General features: G+C 47.0%; 1 protein-coding gene across 1 annotated transcript in view; it reads left to right on the plus strand.

The window, feature by feature from the left end:
- Positions 1-17253, plus strand: part of TTI1 (TELO2 interacting protein 1) — a 45636-nt gene that overhangs the window by 11246 nt on the left and 17137 nt on the right. The window contains exons 2-4 of the mRNA XM_032845729.1: positions 4798-7124; positions 12332-12529; positions 15874-16022. Of these exons, the coding sequence (XP_032701620.1) occupies positions 4832-7124; positions 12332-12529; positions 15874-16022 (2640 nt within the window). The 5' untranslated portion in view covers positions 4798-4831. The remainder of the gene's footprint in view (positions 1-4797; positions 7125-12331; positions 12530-15873; positions 16023-17253) is intronic.

Below are 17253 nucleotides of genomic sequence, written 5' to 3' on the forward strand. Positions count from 1 at the left end.
AAAGACATAATCATTTTGTATAGTTAGCATTATTTTATACCGGTATATTCTATCGTTCTTCAATCCCTCCTACATAGCCGTGCTTCTGTCTAGGTTCATTTTTCCCTTTATTTTTTCCTTTAGTGCAGACCTGATAGCAATGAATTCCCTTAGTTTGTTTTGTTGTTGTTTTTAAAGATTTTATTTATTTATCTGACAGACAGAGATCACAAGTAGGCAGAGAGGCAGGCAGAGAGAGAGGGGGAAGCAGGCTCCCTGCTGAGCAGAAAGCCCAATGCGGCCCGATCCCCAGGACCCTAGAATTATGACCTGAGTCGAAGGCAGAGGCTTTAACCCACCGAGCCACCCAGGTGCCCCGAATTCGCTTAGTTTTTATCCAAAACCATCTTTATTTCACCTTCAATTTTGAACTCCGGCTTCATAGGGTATAAAATACAAGCCTCATAGTTATTTCCTCTTAGCCCTTTAAAGATGTCCCTCTCCTTCTAGTGTCTTCCAGATTTCATCGTTTCTGTGGAGAAGTATCTGTCAGTCTTACTGCTCTGTTACTTTTAAGATTTTTCTTTTTAGTTTCAGTTTACAACAGTTCGGCTGTGATCTGTGTGTCTTTGTCTTTGTACCGCCAACCTGGGTTTACTGAGCTTGAATCTGTGGGGTTGATCTCTTTCATGTGTTTGGACATTTCTCAGGTGTCCGTCCCCCAGCAGCAGCCTTCTCTCAGAAGCTGTGTATTTTGAGAGCTCTAAAAACTGTAGGTTTGTCCCCCTTCACCCCACATAACAACATTTTAAATGCGTTGTGGTTTCTCTTTCCTAAGTGACAGCCTTTGGCCTGGGCCACACTATAATCCTGAGCTCATGTCAAGGGTCGGCAAATGCAGCAAGGGCAATAAAATAAAATGAAGTGAAATGAAAAAGCAAAAAAATAAAGAGAAACAGCTATCAACCGTTGACTCACTGAACATTCCCCCCTGGCGAGAGTATCCGTCCACCTAGTCCCTGTTGCTTCCACAACTACTTATGTTTTAAGAAATTGTTTTTGTAATTTATCTGGCTTTTTGTAGTTGTCAGCAGGAGTATTAGCCTGCCAGGACCCTACTATATCCAATTTCAAGGCAGAAGGGGCCCGATGTTTTTGAGAGCTTATCATGTGCCAGATGCCTTTCTAGGTTCGATGTACAGGATTGCCCCGTCTAAAGCAGCTAAGACAGAAGGATAAATCCTGCAGCAGACGGAATTCCATAGTAGCAGTGTGCATGGAGGTGACTGAAACGGGACAGAGGACGCGAATGTGAAGGAGTGCCACCTGCTCGGGAAGTTGCAAGTTTTGTCATTTCACATGGCTGCAGTTCCAGCTGGAAGGGTTGAAGCTGAGGTTGCTGAGCTAGGCAGGAGCCCGATGGCCAAGGGCCCCATGTGCCATGGTGAATAGGCAGGCTAGGGAGCGCAGTTGAATTCTAAGCAGCGAAGAGGGATCAGATTTTTGTTTTAGAAAGATTACGTACATGTCATTGTGAAATGTGGATCCAAAAAGGACCAGCACGTGAGGCCAAGGGCCCTGGAGGAAACAGTTCCAGGCAGTCCAACATTAAATAGATGGTTAACGTCAGCAACAGATTTGAAAGATGTTGAAGGGGTAGCATTGATGACATTGAAGAGAATGGGGGCATTAAGAGGGTGGCGGGAGAAAGAGAGGCTAAGGTTTCTAGCTCAGGTGAAGGCCGTAAATCACCAGGGGGGCACCGACAGTCGAGCTGAGTTCAGTTTGGGATGTACTGTGTCTTCCCACTTCATTAGCTCTATAGTTGTTTGTGTCATAGAATCTGAGAGCGTAGTTCTGGGGGGCCCCAGGTTGTGTTCTTGAAACTCCTGAGATAGATAAAGAGAAATGTAGAGCCCCAGGCCATTGCCTTCACTCCAGCTTCAACCAGACCCTCTGATTTATTCTACCTTGTGTGGGCTTCCACTTCAACATTTTATTTGAAACAAGTTTTCCACTCTAAGAGAATGCTGACAGTGTTTCCGTCCTCATTCACCTTCCTGTTTAAGGTCTCTGTTTTGAGTTGTTCATTTGAATGGAATCCATTCTGAAGTACCTTCCTTCAGAGGGTGTGTGGGTCATGCCCTCTCTGCATCTTTGCTCTTGTTCATACAGTCTGACTGGTGTCTCTCTTTGCTGTATATAGGACTTGGGGGCCGCAGGCCTTCCTTTGCAGTCAGTAGATGCTATTCCATTGTCTTCTGATGTCCCTTGTTGCAGATGAGAAAGCCAGACCGGGTCTTCTTCTAAGTTATTTGTTTGTTTCTTCCTGAAAGTATGTATAATTTTCTTCTGTCTCTTTTAGCATATAGGAATTTTACCAGAGTGTGATTAGGTGTGTGTCCTTCTGTCTTTTCAGTCTCCAGGTAAATCTTTCTGCAGCTCAGGGAAATGTTTCATTTGTTTATTTGTTCTGGCTCCTCCATCTGGTCCTTTCTCTCCTTCCAGAATTCCCTGCTATTTATTTACGTGTCGGTTCTCCAAGTCTCATGAGTTCCGTCTCTTTGTATTTCTGCTCTGAGTTTTAAAGTAGCTCTCCTAGGTCTTCCAGGCTGCTGATTGGATCTCAGTAGTTAACCATCTTTTTTAAAAAAATACCATCACTTGAGCTTTTTCGGTGTGGAAAATCATGTTTTTAAAATCCTAAAAGATATCATTTGTCTTGTGATCAGACTTTTTTTTATCACTCTTATTATTTTTTCCAATTCTTGTCTGTTTCCCTTAGTGGTTCTGTTAGTCTAAAACTCACCACCTCAGACAGTGCTCTGCTTGCTTTTCCTGCCTCCGACTCCTGGGTTCCATTAAGTGGCTATCTTCCTTCCCTTCTGGTGTTCCAAATACAGTACCTCAAGCAGCGGACGGCACAGCAGCCTCCGGGTCACGTGTGTGTGAGCCGGTGCCAGTGGGATGGCAGCAATCCCTGGCTGAGCCTTCTGACATCAGTAGCCTGAGATAGGGCAGATTTGAGTTTTCTCCCTTGGTGGGGGGTCACAGAGACCAAGAGGTATTCCCCCCAGCAAGCTTCGCAGTGACCTTTTCATATTGCCTTTCCTTGCAGAATACCGTGAGGCTCTGTGGACCAGACTCTCTCCAGGGTTTTAGAGCCAGATTGTTGCCCTGGAGCCCTCTCCTGACCCAGGAGGAAAATCCGGCACTGACTCTCTCTCGCTGGGCTGAGCAGGTCTTGCCCACACCCACCAGGCACCACTTGCCTGTCAGCCCTGTAGTCAGTGGGGCTCTGGAGGGTTCATCTGGAGGAAGGGGCATCATCTGTTCAGAAGCCCCCAGTAAGTTGAGCCAAAAGAGAAAGAGATTGGGAGACACAGACGGACTGACAGACCCCACCAGACTAGACGATCTCTAACCTCCCTCCAGTGCCAGCGTTTTACAGTTGTACTCGTTTATGGTCTCCAGCTTCAGCTCAGTCCTCAGTACCCTTGGGCCACACTTTTATGTCTTCCCAGCATGCTCTGCTTCCCCAAAGGGAAATATTGGAGACTTTTATTTCTCTTCTCAAACCCTCTGTTTACCCCGCCCTCCCCCTTCTTGTTCACTGTCAGCCTGACTTTGAATTTCTCCTCACAAAGGAAAGAGACTATCCGGTATTAAGTTGCTCAGTCCCTTTGCTCCCCTATAAACCTATCTCCTTTCACTGCCTGCCTGCTGTCCATATTTCCATCCTGCTGGTTTCTGTCTTCACCTGTGATTTCTGTGATGGTGTGTGCTCCCGGTTTTCCCCTTTCCCTGGCCACTCCCTCCTGTCTTGTTCTGCTCTTGGTCTCACCCAAGGTCTGACTCTTCTCCCATATCGTTGGCTGCCAGGGGGCCTTCTCAGTGCATAAAGCTGATCCTGTAACTTCCACTTACAACCTCTCCATGACAGGAACAGACAAAACGAACCTGTGGTCATAGAAGTCAGAGTAGAGGTTACCACTGGGCAGGGGAAATCAGAATCAACTGTAAAAGGGCTTGAGGGAGCCTTCTAGGGTGCTGGAAATATTCTGTCTTGTTTTGGGTGATGGTTGTATAGATCTCTACCTCACAAGAATCCACTGAGCTGTACATTAAGACTAGTGCATTTTACTCTATGAATCTTATACCTCAACTTGAAAAAGAGAAAACTGGGATGCCTGGGTGCGTCAGTCGGTTAAAAGTCTGCCTTCGGCTCAGGTCATGATCCCAGGGTCCTTGTATAGAGTCCCACGTCGGGCTCCCTGCTCAGTGGGGAGTCTGCTTCCCCCTCTGCTGCTCCCCCACTCTTGTGTGCACATGCACTCTCTCTGTCTCATAAATAAAATCTTTAAATTAAAAAGAAAAAAAAAAAAACTTTCAGCAGCTCTCCACTCCTACCACAGGTTAAGATCCAAACTCGTTAGCGTAGCCCACAGATGGCTATTGTTCCTCCCTCAAGTCCAGCTTAATCATCTTCTTCCTGGGACCCCTCCCCTGGCTTTCGCAGACTTCTGACGCGTGGGTCTCCCAGGACCATCCACCCAGGACCGTGAGCACGGGCCAGTCCCAGTTCTTAGCAGCCTGTGTCGTAACCGTCGGGCTGCTTCCCTCCCTGGACTGGGGGGGCCCCCCACCCCGAGAAGAGCAGCCAGCCACCTCTCTCAGTTCCGTTGCTCCCCGGGTGCCTCGTGCGGTGTCTGGCACAGAGGCCCCCACGAAGTGTCTATGGTTGAATGAAAGCAAGTTCGCCTTGTATTTGCTCTGAGCTTGACCTTCACTGAAAAGCCTTCTTCCTCCGGCCTGCAGGATGCTTCCACAGTGAGAAGAAGGCTGCTGCGCGATGGCCGTTTTCGACACTCCCGAGGAGGCCTTCGGGGCCTTGCGCCCCGTCTGTGTTCAGCTCACAAAGACGCAGACGGTGGAGACGGTGGAGCGCCTGCGCGCGCAACTGCAGGCCGTGAGCGACTCGGCCCTTCAGGAGCTCCAGCAGTACGTCCTCTTCCCGCTGCGGTTTGCGCTGAAGACGCCGGGCCCCAAGAGAGAGCGCTTGATCCAGAGCGTGGTGGAATGCCTCACGTTCGTCCTCTCTTCCACCTGCGTGAGGGAACGAGAGCTTCTCCAGGAGCTCTTCTCCGAGCTCTCCGCGTGCCTGTATTCGCCGGGCGCCCGGCAACCCGCAGCTGTGTCCGAGGAGCTGAAGCTGGCCGTGATCCAGGGCCTCAGCACGCTGATGCACTCGGCTTATGGGGACACCGTCCTGGCTTTTTATGAGCCCTCCATCCTGCCTCGGTTAGGATTTGCCGTATCTTTACTGTTGGACCTGGCAGAACAGGAGAAATCCAAGCAAATTCAAGTTGCTGCCTTAAAATGTCTGCAGGTTCTCCTCTTCCAGTGCGACTGTCAGGACCACCCGAGGTCCCTGGGTGAGCTTGAACGGAAAGAGCTGGGGGATTTGTTTGCTTCCTTTTTACCTGGAATCTCAATGGCACTGACCCGGGTGATCACGGGAGACTTTAAGCAAGGGCACAGCATTGTCGTGTCTTCCCTAAAGATCTTTTACGAGACAGTGAGTTTCATTATGGCTGACGAACAGCTCGAAAGGACCTCAGACGCCGCCCGACCGAAGCCTGCCTCCGTGGAGCCCAAAGTCGCAGAGCTGATGGTTCACAGGGAAGCCAAGTGGGTAAAAAACACCAGCGACAAACTGACCGTCCTTATTAAAAAGATAACTGAGTGTGTTTCCACGCACCCACACTGGAAGGTGAGGCTAGCCCTGACAGAACTCGTCGAGGCCCTTCTCTTGAAGTGCAGTCAGTCCCTGGCCGGCTCGGCCGGACCCCTTCTGAAGGCTTTGGTGGGTCTAGTAAATGATGAGAGTCCCGAGGTCCAAGCCCAGTGCAGTAAAGTTCTGAGACATTTCGCAGATCGGAAAGTAGTGGTCGGCAACAGAGCCTTTGCGGACCTCTTGTCAGAAAACCTCCATTCCCTCGCCACGTCTCTGCCCCGCCTCATGAACTCCCAGGATGATCAGGGCAAATTCTCTAGTCTCTCCCTGTTACTCGGTTATCTGAAACTCCTGGGCCCCGAAGTGAACTTCGTCCTCCGCTCTGCGGCCCATCTTCAGCGCCTTTCCAAAGCGCTCATCCAAGTGCTGGAATTGGACGTGGCCGACATCAAGGTCATCGAAGAGCGGCGCCGGCCTTCTGGTGGTCTGAGCTCGTCCCCGGAGAGCGCGGCTCTGATGCAGAGGAGGTACTTCCGCTTCTTCACCGACGAGAGGCTTTTCCTGCTTTTGCAGCAGCTTTGTCAGCTCCTCGGGTTTTACGGGGACCTCTGTCTACTCGTCGATCACTTTATGGAGCTCTACCACGAGTCCGTGGTTTACCGGAAGCAAGCCGCCATGATCCTGAATGAGCTGGTTGTGGGGGCTGCTGGGCTGGAGGTGGAGAATCTTCACGAAAACCACATTAAAACAAGCCCGGAGGAATTGAAAGAGATCGTGACCACTATACTTGAAGAATACACGAGCCAAGAAAACTGGTATTTGGTCACCTGTATCGAATCTGAGGAAGGGGGAGAGGAGCTAACAATGAAGCAGTCAGGCCTCCAGGCCATCACATCTGCTGCACACACCTGCCAAGTCACATCTTTCCCAGCCTTCTCAAAGCCAGGTCCCACTATCTGCTCCATGAACAGCAACATCTGGCAAATATGCATCCAGTTGGAAGGGATTGGCCGCTTTGCATATGCACTAGGAAAAGACTTCCGTCTGCTCTTGATGTCAGCCCTCTATCCAGTCCTGGAGAAGGCTGGGGACCAAACCCTGCTCATCAGTCAGGCAGCTACTGGCGCCATGATGGACATTTGCCACGCCTGTGGCTACGACTCTCCGCAGCACCTAATCAGTCAAAATTCGGACTATTTGGTGAATGGGATCTCTTTAAATCTGCGTCATCTGTCTCTGCACCCCCATACTCCAAAGGTCTTGGAAGTCATGCTGTGGAACTCGGATGCTAGCCTGCTTCCTTTGGTGGCAGATGTGGTTCAGGATGTCTTGGCCACTCTGGACCAATTTTATGATAAGAGAGCTACTTCCTTTGTGGGTGTCCTTCATGCCTTGCTGGCAGCATTAGGTACAGTCAGAGCCCTTTTTAATGCTAATCTAGGGGAAAGCCTAGTATCCTTGTTTGCCTAATCTTCTTTTTTGTTTGTGTGTGGTTATGCTATGGAGGACATCATTTGAATAGTTGTTGGTCCAGCCCTACAGGTTATGCCAGGGTTCTACTGCCCTTTTTTTTTTTTTTTTTAATGTGTGTGTACAAAAACACTTTTAATAACCTCTACCATATATTGAACTTCTCTATGTCCGGGTCATAAACCCTGCAGACTAAATGTAAACATTCATTTTATGTTAACCGAAAAGAAGAACTAAGGCACAGTGAGATCGACTTAGCCAGGGTCACACAGGTAATAAGGAGTAAAGTCAGGAATTATGACAGTCTTGTTCTTTTCAGTATCCCAAACTGCTTCTGACAATACGTGGGGTTAGAAGTATCTGTACTAATGGAGAACAGGAATAACAGGAATTACTCAGTCCGCAGATGAGCTAGAGTGTTACGGCCCACTAGAACTTTCTGTGATGATGGAAATATTCTATATATGTTCTGTCCATTGCAGTAGCCACTAGGTATACGTGGCTAGTGTAGCTGAGGCACTGAATTCTTTATTTTAACTTAAATAGCCACATATAGCGAGTGACTACCATGCTAGACAGAGGTCTAGAAACTTTTTTTTTTTTAAAGATTTATTTATTTATTTGACAGAGATCACAAGTAGGCAGAGAAGCAGGCACAGAGTGGGGGGGAAGCAGGCTCCCTGCTGAGCAGAGAGCCCGATGTGGGGCTCAATCCCAGGACCCTGAGACTGTGACTCGAGCTGAAGGCAGAGGCTTAACCCACTGAGCCACCCAGGCGCCCGTAAAAACGTTTTTAACCTTTTAATTGTATGAGGTGGTTTGAGTTTCTCTCCTTCCTTTTGATCCTGTTGGGTGTCTATTGGCGGTGTTAACAACCATTAAAATGGCAAAGTTTTGGACAATAAGAAAAAGAATCTCTCAATTAGTTAGTCTTTGAATGAAAAAATAATGAGTTATATACTTGAGTCCCTTTTATCCAAAGACCGTATCTCTAGTATTTATTCCAGTACTAGGAGCCTCCATGGTAGGTGAAATGTTACTGACCTCATTTTGTCAGCCAAGAAAGCCAAGATCATTAAGAAAGTTTGTCACAGCAAGGACGGGCGGCTGGAACAGAGACCGTCATCTACCCTATACCTCAAACCATTTCCAGTGTTCATTCATTCATTCGTAAACACTCACATGCCATCTAAATGTTCTTTTATTCATTCCTTTGCCAAAGCGTGGCTGCCATGTGTCAGACAGTGTGCTTAGGCATCAGGATATAGCAGTGAGCAAGGCAAATACAGTCATGCAATTTTCTTGCTCCTGCAAAAGAGATGGCAAGTAAATTATTAAACAAGTTCATTTCCCAGTCTAATAAGCTCTATGAAGAAAACAGACAACCTGATGCCAGAGGAACAGGGCTAGGATACTTTCAGTCGAGTGGTCAGGGAGGGCTTCCCTGAGGAAGCAACAGTGGAGCTGAGACCTGAAGGCTGAGAAGGGTCCCTCAGTATGTGTGGAGCTGTCCTATCCTTTTTATGTTTTTTAAGAACCTTCAGGTCAAAGAAGCAGGTGCAAAGATGTGGAGGAAAGAAAGGACTTCAGAGCCTGGGAGAGAGGCCACTGTGGAGAGAGTGATACAAGATAAAGCTGGCAGGCGAGGCGAGGCGAGGATAAACCCCACGTGGCCTTTTAGACCAAGGGAAGAAGTTTGGATTTTATTTTGCAACCACTTGGAAGTCTCTGGACTGGCCTAGTCGCTGAGACGTCAGCAGTGACCGAGAAGGACTGGGTACTGCCCTCGAGGCAGCACTGCTGAGACTGGCTAACAGCTTCCATGGTCTGAAGCTAGCCCAGACTTCCACCTTTAGTGCTTTGGGGAACTAGACTACGTGTCCGTTTGAGATTTTAAAACTATATTGAGAGGGGCACCTGGGTGGCTCAGTGGGTTAAAGCCTCTTCCTTTGGCTCAGATCATGATCCCAGGGTCCTGGGATTGAGCCCTACATTGGGCTCTCTGCTCAGCAGGGAGCCTGCTTCCCCTCCTCTCTCTCTGCCTGCCTCTCTGCCTCCTTGTGGTCTCTGTCAAACAAATAAATAAAATCTTTAAAAAAACAAACAAACAAACTATATTGAGAAAAGGCCTATTAGGTATATGCTCTCAGGAGATATCTCAGTTGGGGCCTTGGAAATTGAATTGTCTTGGGTTGCTGATATCTTTGGTCACCTCGAAAGGAGAAACCCTGTGTAGCACTTTATTTTTATTATTATTTTTTAAGTGAAGCGGAAGGGGAAGGGTCTCCACTGTAGAGATAAAAAGGAAGATGGTTAATATTGACTTGAGGACACCCTAGGGAAAGAAGCAAGATGGGAGATGGCTTTCCTGAAAGCGTTGAAATCACCCCAAATATACTTGCATTTGGAATGGTGAGCAGTGCTGAAGAATTGGTCAGTTGCATGTGAATCACTTTGTGTTGCCGTTTCTGTTTGTTTTCAAGTTGTCTAACTGATGGCCACTCTCTTCTTTTTTTATTTTATTTTGAGAGAGAGAGAAGAGGGGAGGGGCCAAGGGAGAGGGAGAGAGAATCTCAAGCAGACTCCCTGCAGACGTGGGGCTCCATCTCACGACCCTGAGATCTTTTTTTTTTTTTTTTTTTAATATTTTATTTATTTGACAGAGAAAGAGAGAGAACACAGCAGGGGGAGTAGCAGACAGAGGAAGAGGGAAAAGCAGACTCTCCACCGAGCAGGGAGCCCAATGCAGGGCTTGATCCCAGGGCCCTGGGATCATGACCTGAGCCACCCAGGCGCCCCCAACCCTGAGATCTTGACCTAACTGATGGCCACTCTTTTAAAATGGGAATGGAAGTATGGTCTCAGAGACCGTCTAGAAAGTCTTCAGAGGACCCAGCACATGTTTCAGGAAATGGAGTCACCATAATTAGCAGTGTTCACTGGCTAGAAAACATTAAGTGCCACAGTGAGGGCAGGAACGATCAGCGTGGTTACCGCTGAGCACCTCCTGCCAGTTGCTGAGGACCCACAGCAACGAGAACAGGGTAGCTTTGAAAGCAAGGAAGAGTCTGTGCCACGCCCCTTGGCACTGAGAGCCTGTGCCACAGCCATATGTGGACGGCTGCCACCTGGTTCTCGTGGCTGCCTAGGATACTGTTGTGCAGCTGTGCACAGTTTGCTTAAATGGTCCTTTCCGGGTGGAGATTTTGGTTGTTTTCATTCTTTTGCCACCACCAAAAAAAAAAAAAAAAAAAAATGCTGCAGTGAATATCTTTAGAGGTCATTTTGAACATGTCAGAGTATATCAATAAAGTAACTTCCTAGGAAGGAGTACTGCTGGCTTACAGGACAGTACATTTAATCTGTTTTTTTTGTTGGTTTTTTTTTTTTGGTTTTGTTGTTTTGTTTTGTTTTGTTTTGTTTTTATAATCTCTGTACCCAGTGTGGGGCTCAAACTCACAACCCTGAGATCAAGAGTCATGTGCTCCAGACTGAGCCAGCCGGGCACCCCACATTTCAGTTTTGGATGGAGAGTTTCAGGGTGCTCTCCAAAGAATTGCACCCATTTAAACTCCTGTCAGCAGTGGAGCAGAGAGCTGATTTTTCCATACCCTCCTCTCTACTATATTCCTGAGTCTTTTGCTAATCCTTGCTTATCCAATAGGAGAAAAATAGCACCTTATTATAGTTTAATTTGCACTAAGAGTGAGGCTGAGCTGCTTTTCATATGTTTAAAAGCCATTCGTAAGCAAAGACTTCAGTGTCTGGTACTAGCCTCAATGTAGAAATCTTTGCAGCATATCTACGTTGATCATTGTAAGTGCTAAGTCCTGATTTTAACATGTCAGGAATGCAATCCCTTGGAGTCTGCTAGGGCCCGACTTACATGCGGGGGTGGGACATTGAGGAAATGGCCTAAGTGGTCCCCTCCATGTAGAACCTCTAGGCTCTGGGGTACAGACTCACCGAGCGTTTGTTCTCTGTGGTTCCCATTTGCCTGGTCCTGGCATCTCCTGTCTGCTGTTGCTCTGTGCACACGCTCCTTGACAGAAATGAGATTAGCAGGGGCTAAAGGTTATCAGAGGCATTTTTCCTGCTGTCTGTAAAAGGGTGAAAATTCACGCTGGGGTTTTCTAGGGTTTTGTTGTTGTTGTTTCTTTTAAGTGTTTAGAGCCTTTTTTTTAAATGAAGCCCTAGGGGAAACCCAGTACATAAAAAGAGTTGAAATCAGAGCTTCTGGGTTATAGGGGAGTCAGATGCCCTGGGCCTACCCCCTTTAGCATGCTGTCTCTCGGGGCCCTCCCTGTTGTGGCCCCGAGACTTTCCTGCAGAACCCTTAGGGCTCCTCAAGGCACAGTTTGAAAACCACTGACTGGTTCAGTGATGTTTAAGCCTTATTCTGTGGTGACACATCAGAAGTATTGGAGCAGCCTGAAGAAGGAAAAGCTTTGGAGAGAACATGCCAGCCTTTTTTATCAGAAATACAGATGAGGGGCTGTGTCCATTCCAAGACTATAGAGCCGGTCTTCTGCTAATGAGGAGTGTACCCTGTACTCAGAATTCTGTTGCTTGTATGTATTCTCTTGCATATTTTCTCATTCAGCATATATATTTGGGCACACCCACTCCATGCTGGGCATGTTGGATTCCAGTGGCAATCAGTGGAGTGTAGAGTCCAGTGGGAGATGCAGACACTAAACAGTATACTCAAGATAAAGGTAATTACACATCATGATGAGTTGATATGAAAGGAGAGAAGATAGTACTCTACAAGAGAGCCTTTAGGGACCTATATTGGATTGGGAAGCCAAGGGATGGCTTTCCTAGGCAAGTTCTATGTATATTGAGACATGAAAGGTGAATTGGAATTAGCCAGATGTGACGTCGTAGGGAAAGTAGTCCAGACAGCAAGAAGAGTATATGCAAAACATTCTGGGGTCAGAAAACACCTGCCCCATTGGAGGAATGGGAAGATGCTCGGTTCACGGGCAACTGGGAGGAGCTGGAAGATGAGGTTGGAGAGATGGACGGAGGGACTGGATTGTGTGGGGCCACGCAGGCCGTGGCAAAGAGCTTATTCTGCTGCTAGAGTGCTAATGCCTATTGTCAATGACCGTGGTGATCATTATAACACTTTATTTTCAGCCCAGTGGTTCCCAGACACAGGTGATCTCGGGCAACCCCAAGAGCAGAGTGCAGGGGAGGAGGGAAGTCATTTGAGCCAAAGACCAGTAGCTCCTGAGAATACCACCACAGCAGAAGACATTGAACAATTTTTGCTGAACTACCTCAAAGAAAAGGATGTGGCAGATGGAAATGTCTCAGATTTTGATAATGAAGAAGGTAACTGTATATTTTGGCTTAGCCAGTTTTTTCTTTTTGAAGCAGATTATTATAAGAATGAGATCGCATTACAAAACATTTGGAAATCAGAAAAGTCGCTCCTAACCCCACCATGCTCAGTGGAAGCACCCTCATTTTTTGTGCCATCTTATCCCATTCTTTTTTGTTGCAGACCTATTGCTGTATGGTTCCAGCTAGAGTTTAAATGCATTATGCCCTTTTTGCACTTAGTTATACAATCAGCAACTCTCCCACGTTGCTATAGAGTTTTCATAATTAATGTTTTAATAGCTGCTACTAAGTACCCATTCCCCTGTGGGAAGTTCGAGTTGCTTCTAGCTTTTCACTCTAATAAACAGTGCGGCAGTGGATGATTCTGTGCACGTGAACATTATCCCTTTTTTTTTTTTGCATATTTCTTTATAAATCCCAGAAGTGGGATTTCTGGGTCAAGGATATGAACATTATTTTATGCGTGCCAAATTGCCTTCCAGAAAGGTTGTGTCAATTTATACCTTCCCTCAGCAGCGCGGGATAAACACCCGTGGTACCACAGCCTTGCCAACGTTGGCTATTATGACTTTCACTTCTTGCTGAATTAATAGATGAAAAAATGGTTCTCGATATTTGACTTTGCATCCATTTCGATTACAGGCAAGGTCAAACGTTTTCCTGTATGTTCCTTTCCCGACGATTTTTTTCTCATGCTCGTCGTCTGTTCATATGTTTTGTCCGTTTATTTATTGGTGGGATGAGATTTCAATGTTTTTCTTCCCGATTTATATGATAAAGGAGAAGGGAGTTCAGGCTAGTCGAAGCTCCGGCCTGTTGTTTTATTCACAAGCTCAATCTGGAGCTTCAGGTCACGGAAGGATTAATAAATTGTTAGAATCTCCTCTGCAAATATAAAATGCCAAGTCATAATGAGCTTGGTGGTCTCAGAACTATCCTAAATCGAACTGAGTCCCAAATTAGTTGGTTAGGTTGGAATTGAGCAGGATTCTTTCTCTTTTTTGGTGGTCTCCACTCCGAGACTCTGGTGAACTGAAACCAGTACTTCCAAGGATAATAGGAAATAGTCTGTTCGATGCATCTAACTACTGCCAGTTCCTTTAGTGTGTCAGGGAATTATCACAGGGGCCGGGAAATGATTTACGCGGAACGGAGTCGTTGCCCTCCCTGAGGACAGTTTTCTGATCAGAAGTCTATTACGAGGCCTTTTCTTCTCAGTTTTATTTCTCAAGCCAACCCAATCTTTCTTTTCCTGACCTGCACCCCACACCAAAACCCAGAAACGCAGAGGGAGGGGAGGCATCATGATCCCTCGTAATTCGGATTTGCCATTCTTGTTTGAAATTCTAGTATTGTTGTGAATCCATTCTTTCATGATTAGGATCTTCTGGTTCTAGTTGATGTTGGCTAGGAGCAGACTGAATGAATCAACCTTTCTCCCAGTAACAGAAAAATCCACATCCCTCAAATAACATTGTGCAATAGGTGAATTTCAAACAACAAATCCTCCTCTGGGAAGAAAAGCACAGCCTTATTCTTATAATTATCATTCATCAAGTTCACGCCACAGACTTGGCATTATAAAGAATGTTTGGCTTGATGTTGGTTTGACATGTGTTTTTTGTTTTAGCCACAATGAAAGCACCTCGTGTATCTGAGGTCCCTTTCTCCAAGAAATCCAAGCATTCTACAAATGCATTTTCATTTATCTTTTCAGCATCTGGTAGAGACAGGTGTGGCCTCTGCTATAAGATTCTGTTTTTTCCAGCAGAGGAAACAGAAATGGAAAAAAGTGAAGGACACAACGTTCAGCTCAGTGGAAATGAGCACAGCTAGTAATGGGGGCTTGGTGGAGGGGCTTCAGAGCTGGGGGCTGTATGTACCTAGAGGAAAATTTTCCAGGCTAGGGATTTTGGCCTGGGTTTCATGCAATTCTCAGGTCTTTTCATTGTTGTTTTAATTTACAAACTTAGGCCTAGTGTGCAACATAGCGCTCTAGGCAGTGAAAGAATGCTGATAGCTGGTGGCATTCATCTTACTTAACTCTCAAGCAAATGAGGTGTGCGTGCTTTATATCTTTTTTCCAGATGAAGTAATGTAGGATAAGAAGGTTGCTAATAGGTGTGCAGTCAGGACTTGAACTGACCTCCTTTGACCAAACCCCCTTCCTGGGTATTGTACCAGGCTGCCACGCTGGGATCTCTCATGCAGACATCAGTAAGGCCTGATTTTGGCCATCGAAAGATCCTGCAAGCTGGTGGAGGAGACAAACGAGCCTCTTAGTCAAAGAATGAACCAAGAAGAAAGAAAGGGTAAAGGTCAGAGCAAAGGTCAGCTGGGGAGCTGCCAGTCTCAGGGATCCAAATTAAAATGTTGCCCTCTTACATTTTTATTTGAAATAATTATTAATGGAAATTTAGAAAAGACAGAAGGTATAGGAAGAAAATCAAAATCCTATATGATCTCATGACCCCATCTCTGTTAGTGTTTCATGGTCCTTCCTGCTATGAGAGAAATTTACATAATAATGCTCCACCTGTGTATGCAACTGTATATACTGCTTTTCTATTTTCAACATAATATTCTTTCATAAACATTTTCCCTTGTTGTTAAAGCCCTCAGTAAACACAAATTTGGGGGCTCCCATGATAACATCCTTGTATGGACGTAGCATGGCTTATGTAATTATTCCCCCTTAGGTGGCAATGGAGGGGTTCTCCCCACCCCCCACCCCCAGTTTAGCTGTTATATAGTTAATGCTTTGGTGAATATCCTTTTCTTTTTTTTTTTAAGATTTTATTTATTTATTTGACAGAGAGAGATCACAAGTAGGCAGGGAGGCAGGCAGAGAGAAAGGAGGAAGCAGGCTCCCCACTGAGCAGAGAGCCCGATGTGGGGCTTGATCCCAGGACCCTGGGACCATGACCTGAGCCAAAGGCAGAGGCTTTAACCCACTGAGCCACCCAGGTGCCACTCTGGTGAATATCTTGACTGATAGCTTAACCCAAATTTTTTTTTTTAAAGGTTTTATTTATTTATTTGATAGAGGTCACAAGTAGGCAGAGAGGCAGGCAGAGAGAGAGGGAGAAGCAGACTCCCTGCTGAGCAGAGAGCCCGATGCGGGGCTCCATCCCAGAACCCTGGGATCATGACCTGAGCCGAAGGCAGAGGCTTTAACCCACTGAGCCACCCAGGTGCTCTTACCCAAATTTTATATGGTTTCCTTAGGATCAGTTCCTTGTAAACGCCATTCCTGTGTCTGAGGTTGGGAGAGCACATCGAAGTGGGGCATCTCTCATAAAACACTGTCTCCAGTTATGCTTTTTTTCCAGAGGAGCAGTTAGAGCCTCCAAAGGTAGACGAGAGTGACGCTGGTCCCAATGTGGAGCCCCCGCTGCCAGTGCAGATCCAGATAACCAAAGATGTGATGGAGCGCTGCATCCACCTGCTGTCCGATAAGAACCTGACGATCCGCTTGAAGGTCAGTGTGTAGCCCTCTCCCCACGTTTGCACGGCAGCGGGACCCCGGGTCGCTCTGGCTGCCAGGGACGGCATGGATGAGCAAGAGGCCGCCCTTATCTCCCGGTCCAAGTGTGGTGGCCAAGGGAAGGCGTCAGGAAGAATTTACCTGTGGGATGACAGCCTTACGGCCTTCTGTATCTGCTCAGATGCCAAAAGGGAGCCAAGTCCCCTTTGTGGAACTAAAAAAACACAAAGTTTTGGACATCCGTTGACTCTCCAAGGGAAAGAAGGCCCTATGCTTTGGAAAGGGTATCATTTTCTAAAGTGACTCCATGTGGGAGGCAGGTTTTAATCCTCGGGAGCAGTCATTCTTCCACGCCTGACTCTGGCCCCTCTCTCTCTGTCTGTTTCCATGTTCATCCCCAGAAAAACACCCACATTTCTTAATTGTACTTCCTCGTTTGCCGGCAGTTTCCCAAGTAGCATCCCCATCAGCAAGGACTTAAACAATGCAGTCGTGAAACTGGACAGTGGGGCGACTGGACGTGGGGACAGGGCTTTCAGAATCACCTGGGAGAAGCTCTCACGGGGAGGGGCCTGTTCCTTCCCACCCCCGAGCAGATGTGAGAAACACAGCTACCTCGGTGAGTTACTGTTAGCGATGAGAGCACGCTGCCCTGCTCGAGGTGGTGGGCTAAGAAACCCCACTCCAGGATCATCTCAGATCCCAGGGTCTGTGCTTTGTGGAACTCCCTTCACTTCCCCAGAGGAGCTTCTTAGCATTCATCTCTTGTTCCATGCAGCAAGTACTGTTTGAGTGCCGGCTGTATGCAAGGCTTGATGGTAGGTGTCTGGGCAATACATTAACCCTAGTGTCTTCCCTTTCAATGGAGGCTCTGTAGCAGCCGTGTCCACACCATGTTATTGAGATCACCGGCGTTGGAGTCAGACCTGCATATCTGAGTTCACATCCTGGCTCTGCCTCTGTGACCTTGAGCAAGTACTTCACCTGTTTAAGCCTCTGCTTCTTCTGTAAAATGGGTGTGATGGGACCTCCCTCACTGGGTTGTTGATTATAAATACGAAGCACTGAGTCTCGGCTACGGCCGAGTGTGTGTTGCGCACGGCTGCAGGTCAGGCAGAGGCTGTACAGACTAAAGTGAAGCAAGCGTCCCTGTCCTCATGGAACTTCCTGTCTCTCGTGGGGAAATACACAAATACACACCTAGAAGGCGAAGAAATCTCTGCAG

This window comes from Lontra canadensis, unplaced genomic scaffold (genome assembly GCF_010015895.1).
Source record: "Lontra canadensis isolate GAN:19392208 unplaced genomic scaffold, GSC_riverotter_1.0 scaffold169, whole genome shotgun sequence".
Classification (NCBI taxonomy): Eukaryota; Metazoa; Chordata; class Mammalia; order Carnivora; family Mustelidae; genus Lontra; species Lontra canadensis.